General features: G+C 34.7%; 1 protein-coding gene and 1 long non-coding RNA gene across 5 annotated transcripts; both read left to right on the top strand.

Moving 5' to 3' along the window:
• The first annotated feature begins 250 nt into the window (after positions 1-250).
• On the top strand, positions 251-7,767 carry LOC114544875. Of its 4 annotated transcripts, none has more exons than XM_028563368.1 (6): positions 251-2,429; positions 2,718-2,761; positions 2,878-2,958; positions 5,610-5,659; positions 6,935-7,024; positions 7,226-7,767. In XM_028563368.1, exon 1 carries the CDS (start codon positions 264-266, stop codon positions 1,371-1,373), a length of 1,110 nt encoding a protein of 369 aa, XP_028419169.1. In that variant the 5' UTR covers positions 251-263; the 3' UTR covers positions 1,374-2,429; positions 2,718-2,761; positions 2,878-2,958; positions 5,610-5,659; positions 6,935-7,024; positions 7,226-7,767. The 4 variants fall into 4 exon arrangements, with proteins under 4 accessions (XP_028419169.1, XP_028419172.1, XP_028419171.1 ...); XM_028563371.1 differs by having other exon boundaries at positions 5,610-5,667; XM_028563370.1 differs by lacking the exon at positions 2,718-2,761.
• Positions 7,768-8,485: 718 nt separating this feature from the next.
• On the top strand, positions 8,486-9,991 carry LOC114544876. The gene is made up of 3 exons (XR_003690652.1): positions 8,486-8,663; positions 9,043-9,132; positions 9,952-9,991. It is a non-coding gene; the product is annotated as an uncharacterized LOC114544876 (long non-coding RNA).
• The last annotated feature ends 1,834 nt before the right edge of the window (positions 9,992-11,825 follow it).

Below are 11,825 nucleotides of genomic sequence, written 5' to 3'. Positions count from 1 at the left end.
GGATACAGTGCTGGGGCCGAGGCAGCAATACATGCCATGAACCATGTTTTTGAGGAAGAAGGGACTGATGGAATCCTATTAATTGATGCGACCAATGCTTTTAACCAAATGAATACAGCGGTAACATTGCACAATCTTTGAATAACCTGCAACAGAATGTCCATATACATCATTAACACCTACAGATGCCCCTCCAGGCTATTCATATGTGGGGGAGGTGAGATTTTGTCGCAAGAAGGTACCACCAAGGGGATCCTCTAGCTATGTCCTGGTACTCAATTAACACAGCTATAATGATTCAAACTTTGAAATTGAACATACCAGAAATCAAACAAATATGGCTGGTTGATGACTCAGCGGGAGGAGGAAGATTGGCACATTTATATAATTGGTATAAGCATTTGGAAGAGCAAGGAAAGAAATACGGCGATCTAGTAAATGGTCCAAAGTGTTGGCTGATAGTGAAGACGCAAGAACTGGCCAAACAAGCAGAGCAGATCTCTGGAGAAGAAGTTAAAATTACAACAGAAGGAAAACGCTATTTGGGTGCTGTTATAGGATCAAAAGAATATAAAGATGAGTATTGTAAAGAAAAAATTCAAGGATGGGTACAAGATATCTCATCACTGACGGAAATCGCAAAAAGCCAGCCTCATGCAGCCTACATTGCCCTTACGAAAGCATACAAATCAAAATTTACCTACTTCATGCGAACAATTGAGGCCTTCGAAGAGTACGTAGAATCGATACATGAAACATTGAATGACATTCTCTTACCACAATTTTTTGGTCAAGAAGAACCCCTTGCGAGTGAACTTCGTGAACTTGTGACCCTAACGTTAGCTCAAGGGGGATTAGGCGTACCGAATTTGAGAATAGAAGCTCTTTTGCAATATGCAGCCTCAAAATTATTTACTAATCAACATGTAAATTCAATTAAACGGCAGAATGAGGCTCTGGAACCGATAGAGCAGTCTATAGATGATCTGAAGCGAATGCAGCAAGCAAACAAAGCGGAAATTATTCAGTCAAGAATGGATAACATTGATGCAACACTTTCTCCAGACCTACTGTTCTTGGTAAAGCAATCCCAAGACAAAGGAGCGAGTTCCTGGCTAAATGCGATTCCACTCAAAGATCAAGGTCTAGCCCTCAATCAGCAAGAATTCAGAGACTCGTTACAAATGAGATACAATTTAACTTTGAACGATTTACCAAGTCATTGTGCGTGTGGAGATCGCTTTAACATCAATCATGCCCTTTCTTGTAAAAAAGGTGGGTTCGTGGCACAAAGGCACAATGGAATCCGTAATTTCCTAACAGCGCAACTGGATAAAGTGTGTAAGAATGTGGAAATTGAGCCTCATCTTTAACCCCTTGATAATAAGAGATTTGATTTGAGATCGGCCAATATAAGTCCCGAAGCGAGATTGGACATCAAGGCGGACGGTTTCTGGCTACGTGGAGCTACTGCATTTTTTGACGTAAGAGTAACGCATGTAAACTCCCGATGTAACCAAGGCCGGCCAACCCAGAACATTTTTAAGGAAAACGAAAAGAAGAGAAAATACCAACAGAGAGTTTTAGATGTTGAAATGGGCTCCTTTACCCCACTTGTTTTCGGAACCAATGGCGGAATGGGGTCTGAATGCCACAAGTTTCTTACTCAGCTGGCGCAGAAATTAGCAGAAAGAGACCATGAATGTTATGCAGTTGTCATAGCTTGGTTGAGAACCAGAATCTCTTTCGAAATTCTAAGATCGGTACATGCGAGTGTAAGGGGATCTAGATCACCTTTCTATAGAAAAGAACTTGAAGTGGTAGACGATTTTGGACTAAATGTTATGATTGCAGAGGTTTTTTAAAGAATCTTATACTTTAACTTTACGTGCGAAGTACTCCTTTTCTATAAAAATTAGGAAGAACAACAATCATTATGACTTTCGAAGAGTTTAAACAGCCCATTGGAAAGTGCATGGTGATTAGAATAGTTAATTTTGATCTAGTTTTATTTAGAATTCTTTTAAATATGTATATAGTTAATTTGTATAAATAGAATGATGTGACTGTCTTCTCTCTGCTACTGCCTACGGCGGTATCGTTGGAGATCCTTCGGGATCATTTTAAAAACTCTCCTCTCTTCTACCTCAATTGGGGGCGCGGCGGGGGTTTGTTTTTCTCCCCCAAAGCGCCCCCGGGTTGTGGTAGCAACCTCTTTTGTCTTCCTTTTTATTTTACGATCAATCTAATCAATATATGCAAATGAAGTTTACTTAATCGTATCTATGACATAATAATTTATGCTGAACCTAACACATGCTCAGTTCACGATGAGCTTCTCTCTCGATCTATTCAATATGGTGGTCAATCAAGAAATGTTTTTGCTTGCAAAAAGATCGTAAAATGTTGGCGCTACAAGCTCGGAAAAGGTATTGAAAATATTCCCGTCTCCTTGCTTTATTCTTTAAGTGCAATCTTAAGCGATATAAAGCTTATTCGAATTCGAATAAGTGGAATTTAACATGTGGAAGGATAACAGCTGATTGCTTTTACTCATAATTGATGGTTTACTGTGATGACTACCAGCTAGTAATGGACAAATATTGCGTGGAAATATGTGAACTATTAACCCACCTTCTGCATGTTCGCCTTTTATCATCTCATTACTTATAACTTTTACAAATGAGTAAAACTTTTCAACTTTTGATATCTTATAGATTGTAAATGAGATCAGGCTTTTATCAGCTCACAGAATAACAAGGTATATTTATTAATTTTATAAATTGTGCATCAAAAATTGTCTGCCTAGAACTGAACGAGTGTTGCTAAAGATGTATGGTGTTTATTAACTGCAGTTGGTATATGTTGCATTTTTAGAAGGAAGCATCCAAACAAATTCATTTGTAACATGGTGGATAACAAAGTCCCTCCTTGAAAACCTACTTCAGTCATTTGACGGTGAGTTTCTTACATAAATATAATCAAATATGATTTTCGTTCGGGCTTTCCTTTTCCTTTGTATTATTCCAAATGAGCTTGATAGGTTATTGAATATTGAGTAACTTGTGTCATAGTATTACAGCATTTTACGGACTCGATTTGATTGCACTCATAAATGATGCAATGAACGGTCTCTATCCTATAAACGTTTGAAACTACTCTCTTCAACATATGTTTGCATTAGGCATCTATGTCTAATAAATGCCTCTTCCAAATCAAAACACCAGGGGCCGGTTGTTCGAAAGGCGTTTAGCTTAAACGGTGGATAACCCAAGTTTAAAAGTACTCTAACAGATCTTGTGAATGAATGTACCTGCATCTTACGCATTAAATATGTACTTCCATTGACAATTAAATTATTTACATCGAAATATTTCAGCTCAGTTGTTCAATAAATAGATGATTTTGTTTTCCATTTTGAACTTAATCGTCCCAGTAATGTTTAATGTCCCTAGTGTGGTTGTGTGTTTCAGAGTGTCATGGTTATAATGTTCAATTTTAATTTGTAATTTAATTGGCATCACAAATTATTGATATTTAGTCTTAGTGGTATTTTCACTTCTTCAAAATAAGGTGGTGCTAATGATATAAATGCCTCTCTCTATTAAATGCTCTCTCTAGAATTGGCAGATTTTATTAAGGTGGTGTTGGTCATTGAAAATGTAGATTTACCCTGTTTTAAAAATTTAAGGAGTCGATTAGCTTGTTTCATTGTTCTGTATAATTAATGAACTTTTTTAGTTTTTCTTAGTAAACTAAAATTGTCATTCCCTTTACTTTCGTGCACGATAATTCGAAAAATAATAAAGGTAACTTGATAAAATTCTCATGGTTTATTCTAAAGACAATTGGCTGGGACGTGAACCATTCAGTCTACGTAAAATAGGGACTGTTTATTTTAGATAGATCATAGAAGTTTTAAATATATAGCCTGTAAAATGTTTTGGAAAAGTTTTATTTATTTGAGGTTCAGCTTGGAGGCAAAAATATTTAGAACTAAATAAAACTAATGCTGTCATTCTAGCGTTAAAACCTAGTTTGTTATCTTGTTTGCAAAAATCGTCTATTTCCCACCATTGGGTGTGTTTGTTCTGGGTAACTATAGCAATTGAAATTTTCTACAAGTCTTTTTTACTTAGAGCAACTTGACTTGCAATATGTCATGAAAAGATTTTTATATTTTTAAAAATAAAAATGAAAAAAAATTAATGACCTAGACTTAAAAGCCCCAGATGTTTATTGGATCATGTACAATATGTTAGTGCTTCAGTTGATCTCTGTACTCTTTTGTCTCTGTGTATCTGATATCTGTACTGTATCTTTATTGGTATTATATGATGAAAATGGGAGCTCTTGATGGTTATTCAAATTGTGGGAAATTCCAAATTGATTTTGTGGGCCATCCTTCCAGGTTTGCCAAAAAGCCTGAGTAATTGATTGCACTGGGAGTCTTAGCAATAAAAATGTGCTGACTGAGGAATTTTGTGCAAAGAGCAAGGATTTATGAATTTACAAACATGAATTTTGAAGCTTGTTCTCATAGGTTTAGAGTTTTGTTTTCTTCTGGGGGGGCTTAAACTTTAGATACATGATATCTAGCTAGCAACACTTTCTGACATTAGATAAAATTAAATAGAATAAATTTCCTCTTGATATATAGTTGCATCGGTAGTCATGGTTCATATGGCCGATAGGTGGAGAAAATATTTACCAATGATTATGACCTGTTATGGGTAGAAAAGCTAATGAAAGATAAAATGAACAAGCTGCCATGTATTTTATGATTTTACAAGCTGCCATGTATTTTATGATTTACAGCTCGAAAATTCTGTATTTCGCAATTGCTTTTCCGAGTTGCTCGATATATTATAATATTAACTATAATAATACCGTTTCATGTGTATATAAAGATCTTTTTTGAAAGATTCAACATTGCTCTGATGCAATTATTACTTTCTGGCAAATTTTTAGGGGGGTTGAGGCCCCCCAGTAAGATTTCTTGGGGGGGCCGAGCCCCTCAGCCCCCCATACTCTATGCCTATGCTTGTTCTCATGATTATTTACATGGAGAAAGAATCAAATAAATCATTATCACAATCAATTTTAAATACAATAACTAATTACCTGAAAAATATTGAATGTATTGAAAATATTGATCGTTTTAGAATTTAGACATGCAGTATCAATAATATAAAATTGTACGGTAAATTGTGCACAAATCAGGGGGGGGCATTCGGCACGCCCAGTACGCGGAAAACCTGGGAACGAGGATAGATTTCGGAGAAGAAAGGCGAAGGAAGGAAAGCCCGGAAATTTTTTAATTTTCTATGTTTTAAAGAGAAACTATAAAGTTATTTTAATGAAGTGAAGCTTGTTGAGAAAAAGATATTCCGATTATAAGTATATCTAGATATATATCTCATAAGCGTGTGTTTTTTGTTTCCTGCCTTTTTTGATATGACTTCGTCCTCGCGCATCGAATGTTGGAATTTTCTGAATATTTTTTCGGTCGATTTCTTTCGCATTAGTTCAACGTTTTAGAGTAAGAATGTTTGTTATGCCAAGCATTTATTTCACGTAAATGACGTTCATTTGTTCTGCTTTGTTAGATTAAAAGTCCAGCGAGAAATGAAGTGAAAGGCGATTTGAAAACCACGAGGTAAGGCAGTAAGCCGCCATTTTATTAAATTTTCGTACTTTTTTTAATAGTGTGTTGTTTTTGTTTTATTTTAACATTCTATGCCCCAACCGAACACTTCAGTAAGGGTGCAGTAGTTTTAAGAAAGATTTGTGGTTTAATTTTATTAAAAAATCCGCCTTCAGTCGAGAGGCGAGAGGAATGGCGAATCATTTCAGACCATGTATTCGGTTTTTGACATAATTGTGGGACATGTGTTGCCAAATTGGTTTGTATTTTGAAACATTCGATTAAGTGCTGAGAAAAGAAATGGAAAACTACTTCTTTAAACCCCGTTTTTGTTTTTGCCAAGGCAGGTTGATGCATGTAGTTTGATATATGGGAGGGGTCAGCACCATTTAGTAGCCTTAGAATGAGGGGAAGTAGAATTGTTTAAACGTTGATTCAATGTTGTTTTATCAGAGTCTGATGTTAATATTTTGTGTTTCAGATTGTTTTTGCCAATGTTTTGATCTGAAGGTTTAAAGAACCACTTTTACAATATTGGAGATATGTAGTGGAATAAATGCCTGGAAAGACAATTATTGTCTGACAATATAAACTATAAATTGAAACCGGAATGCAATGATAAGAAAGGGAAATATGGAATAAATGCCTGGAAATACAATATAAACTATAATTTTAAACTGGAATGCAATGATAAGAAAGGGAAATAAACTATTGCTAAGTCTAAAGAACCACTGAAGCTGAAGAATTGAGATACAACAATCTTTGACTGACTTTAGGTGTAAGACGTTCGCCCAGCTATTGTAGACCGCATGGAATCGATTCAAGTCCTTTAAAAATTTGTGAATCAAGATGAGAATGAACTTAGTAAATCTGTAATTGCTGCTATATGTTTTGGCTAAAATATAAAAAAAACTGTTGTATGTCTTCAAAACAAAGGAGCTGATATCTATGATACCAAAAAGTACAGGATTGTTTGACATCAGAAATACAAAGAATTCGGCACACAGAGACAATTCACCTTTTAAAACGAAACCAAAAAACTAGAAGCAAAAAACAAATTGTGCTTCAAAACAAAACTAGAATGCACTGCTTTTAAAAGGTTGAAATATAGGAAAGGACAACTTTTTTCTAGGCGTTTAGTGATTCGTTTATAGTAACATCGCTCACGATGATGTTCGGAGTTGATCGGCATGTTGTCGTACATTATCATACCACGTGATCTGCTAAGATCACATGGTAATTATTGCCTATGAAACTAATCTCAACGTTAAAAAAAATTTTCTTTAGATTGGTGGCGATCGAAGGTGGACAGCAAGATCGAAGCTCAGCAAGATTGAAGATTGTTCGAAGAAGAAGGAGTTCGCCGTTGACTAAAAGGTGGGTTCCGGCGATTATATGCGTAATCTGCGGTTGCTTTGTCCGACCCCAGTAGGGGGACCGTTTGCCTAGAGCGTTTTGGTCCCCCGCACGCTGCTAGTTCCCACTTGTAGGCCTTTACACTAATCTACGGGAAGGCCGTAGGCCTTCCTTAAGGAGTACAGTGTAGCTGAGCCGAACCCTTTTTTTTCGTTTATATAGGTTTATCTGAACAGCTAGTTGTCAAGATGAATGCGAAGACGCCCGGCCAAATTCAAAATGGCGATGCCAAAGAAAACCATCCACCTGGACCGTTCGCAGACCTTTCTGGGCAAGATTGTTGTGCTGTCTGGTCAAAGTTAAGTATTTTACTTTGATGTTTGTGTGCCTTCGGCTAATTGTTGGCCAGAAATGACAAAAAGCCATATACAATATGAAATATTCTGCGTACAAGGTTATCTAAAATTTCGAACTTAATTCTGCCTGCAATGATGATAATCTTTTACTGAAAATTTATGTCATGAGCAACTTCCGCACCTATAGACTGAAGCAGAACTGAACATTTTGTCATTAACGTTTATCTCAACAGCCAGTTATCAAGACGAACGTCAAGAGAACAGTTGAAATAGAAAATAGAAATCAGTTCAAGACTCGCCGCCGCCGAATTCAAATTGGCGATCCCATACACGTGGACCGTTCGCGGACCTTTCTGAGCAAGATTGTTGTGCTGTCTGGTCAAAGTTAAGTATTTTACTTTGATGTTTGTGTGCCTTCTGCTAATTGTCGGTCAGAAATAACAAAAAACCATATACAATATGAAATATTCTGCGTACAAGGTTATCTAAAGTTTCGAGATTAATTTTGCCTGCAATGATGATAATTTTTTACTGAAAATTTATGTCTTGAGCAATTTTCGTACCCATAGACTGAAGCAGAACTGAAGATTTTGTCATTAACGTTTATCTCAACAGCTAGTTATCAAGACGAACGTCAAGAGAACAGTTGAAATAGAAATCAGTTCAAGACTCGCCCGGCCGAATTCAAAATGGCGATGCCGAAGAAAACTATACACGTGGACCGTTCGCGGACCTTTCTGAGCAAGATTGTTGTGCTTTCTGGTCAAAGTTAAGTATTTTACTTTGATATTTGTGTGCCTTCTGCTAATTGTCGGTCAGAAATAACAAAAAACCATATACAATATGAAATATTCTGCGTACAAGGTTATCTAAAGTTTCGAGATTAATTTTGCCTGCAATGATGATAATTTTTTACTGAAAATTTATGTCTTGAGCAATTTTCGTACCCATAGACTGAAGCAGAACTGAAGATTTTGTCATTAACGTTTATCTCAACAGCTAGTTATCAAGACGAACGTCAAGAGAACAGTTGAAATAGAAATCAGTTCAAGACTCGCCCGGCCGAATTCAAAATGGCGATGCAAAAGAAAACTATACACGTGGACCGTTCGCGGACCTTTCTGAGCAAGATTGTTGTGCTTTCTGGTCAAAGTTAAGTATTTTACTTTACTGTTTGTGTGCCTTCTGCTAAAACTAGAAAATAATTAAGGTAGTTATAAATCCAATTTTATATTAATAATGTCTTATTATATTAAAGATTTTCCTTGGTCAACATTGGAAGTGAACAAGATTTCTGCACAGAGGTAATTCGATTGTTTCTTCTAAATTTATATTAGCCTTGCAGCTCAAATTCTTGTCACTACCTTGTAATACATATCAACTGCCTGGGTATGTATTTTGTTATTTCAATAGTATAAGAGGGAATTTGCTGCAACTAGGATCTTTTTTATGAAAATCGTCAGTGCGGTCACAATTTGGTTAACATTACTAAGTGAACTTTGCATCTATACTCACTATGTGTCACCAGTAATAAATTCCTGTGGTGGTCTTGAAGTAAATATAGCAACCATAGTTATTTATAAAAGGATGAAGTAACCATAGATTACCTGACCAAAAACTAGACAGTAATTAAGATAGTTGAAAATGGAATTTTATATTAATAATGCTTCTTTTATATTCAAGATTTTTCTTGGTCAAGAGTGCAACATTAACTGTGGATATAAACTTTACGTTCAAATGAACATTGGAAGTGAACAACATTTCTGCACAGAGGTAATTCGATTGTTCCTTCAAAATTTATATTAGCCTTGCAGCTGAAATTCTTGTAGTGATTTGTAATACATATCAACTGCCCGGATATATATTTTGTTATTTATTATAAGGGGAATTTGCTGCAACTAGAATCTTCATGAAAATCGTCAGGCAGTCACAATTTTGTTAAGATTATAAAGTGAACTTTGCTTCTATACTCACTATGTGTCACCAGTAATAAATTCCTGTGGTGGTCTTGAAGTAAATATAGCAACCATAGTTATATAGAGGATGAAGTAACCATAGATACCTGACGAAAAACTAGACAATAATTAAGATAGTTGAAAATGGAATTTTGTCTTAATAATAACTTCTTTATATATTCAAGATTTTCTTGATCAAGAGTGCAACAGCACATTAGCTGTGTATAACTTTACGTTCAAGAAATTGGAAGTGAACAAGATTTTGCAGAGGTAATTCGATTGTTCCTTCAAAATTTATATTAGCCTTGCAGCTGAAATTCTTGTAGTGATTGTAATATATATCAACTGCCCGATATATATTTTGTTATTTATTATAAGGGGAATTTGCTGCAACTAGGATCTTCATGAAAATCGTCAGGCAGTCACAATTTTGTTAAGATTATAAAGTGAACTTTGCTTCTATACTCACTATGTGTCACCAGTAATAAATTCCTGTGCTGGTCTTTGAATAAATATAGCAACCATAGTTATATAGAGGGATGAAGTAACCATAGAATACCTGACGAAAAACTAGACAATAATTAAGATAGTTGAAAATGGAATTTTGTCTTAATAATAACTTCTTTATATATTCAAGATTTTCCTTGATCAAGAGTGCAACCAGCCACATTAGCTGCTGTGGATATGGACTTTACTGTCAGAGGAAAATTGGAAGTGAACAAGATTTTGCAGAGGTAATTTGATTGTTCCTTCAAAATTTATATTAGCCTTGCAGCTGAAATTCTTGTAGTGACCTTGTAATATATCATCAACCGCAGATATATATTTTGTTATTTAGTATAAGGGGGAATTTGCTGCAACTAGGATCTTCATGAAAATCGTCAGGCAGTCACAATTTTGTTAAGATTGCTAAGTGAACTTTGCTTCTATGCTCCTATGTGGTCACCAATGATAAATTCCTGTGGTGGGCTTTGAATAGATATAGCATATTTATATAGAGCGATGAAGTAACCATAGAATGCGTGACCAAAAACTAGACAATAATTAAGATAGTTGAAAATGCAATTTTATATAATCATGTGTTCTTGTAATATTCAAGATTTTCCTGGTCAAGAGTGCAACATGAGTCGTGGATATGAACTTTACTGTCAGATGTACATTGATTGGAAAGTGAACAAGATATCTGCACTGAGGTAATTTGATTTTGTCATGGATGGCCAGCATTTGATTTTAAAAGCCACTACATTGTTGAGATGACAACAATCAAATTGAAATTTGCTTCTATGGTCACCATGTGTGAAACCAATGATGAAAACTTAATGCTATAACAGCTGAACAAGTCTGGCTGATTACTATAATTCCTGTGGTGGTTTTACAATAAATATCCATGAAAAAGACCAGCAATTACTATTTTAAACTTGGGAGAAATTTTTCTGATTTCCATGTGATTTATTTTCAGTAGTACTCAGAAGGGTGGTACCCAGTTTTTCTGTGTTCAAATTAAATAGTGACATATTTCTGGGTTGAATATATGCATGTGACACATTCTTTTATTGAAAATAGCTAAAATATAATTGGCATAAAACAAAATGCATTCACGAATGTATTGTCTATCCATGAAAGATGGCTAAAGTAAGATAATGAGTAATATCTTTTGATAATGATGTCAGCTTTGAAAATACAACTTTTTGCCTAAAAGGATTGATGAAATGCTTTTTCTCTTTAGAATGAATGAAGTTGAAGAAAGTTGAAAGGCACCCCAGAAGAACCTGAATTATTTTAGCCCTATCCTAGATTCATTGAATATTTTAGTGTGTGATAACATGTGTGAAATGTTATCAATTATGTGACAATTTTCAAAACTTGGATTTATAAAGATAAATTTTTCTTTGTAAAGTTTAAGAAGTAAACCTTTTTTGTCTGGTGGTGTTGGTGTTTTGATTTTGCATGTTTTTCCCTGTGCTTTCACAATTGAAAATATTTTAGCAGTTGCTTTTGGCTTTTTCTCATACTTCTTTTCTCTTTAATTTCTCTCTAGTATTAGTATTTTTTCTAAATATATTTTCTCTTATTATTTTTTTGATGAAATTCTTTTTTTCTTTGGTGTTGAAGAAAGTTGAAAGGCACCCAATTTCATTGATTAATATTTTTTAGTGTGAAATGTGATGAATTATGTGACAATTTTCAAAACTTGGATTTATAAATCTTTTTTCTTTGTAAAGTTTAAGAAATAAACCTTTTTCGTCTGATGGTGTTAGTGTTTTTATTTTGCAAGTTCTTCTGTGTGACTTGACAATTCTAAATTAAGCCTCTTAGTATTTTTTAGTATTTTTCTAAGTTAAACCTATTAGTATTTTTCTAAGTCAAACCTATTAGTATTTTCTTCGATTGCTCTAGTTTTTTTTCCTCTAGTTTTTTCTTCTATTTCTCTTTTTTTTCTTTTATTTATCTAGTTTTTTTTGTATTTTCTCTTGTCTTTTATTCTCTAGTTTTTTTCTGTAGTTTTTCTTG

Source organism: Dendronephthya gigantea, unplaced genomic scaffold, assembly GCF_004324835.1.
Source record: "Dendronephthya gigantea isolate DGI-Jeju-01 unplaced genomic scaffold, DenGig_1.0 001009F, whole genome shotgun sequence".
Lineage (NCBI taxonomy): Eukaryota > Metazoa > Cnidaria > Anthozoa > Malacalcyonacea > Nephtheidae > Dendronephthya > Dendronephthya gigantea.
Note: the sequence above shows the minus strand (reverse complement) of the source record. Positions and strands in the feature narration are given on the sequence as shown.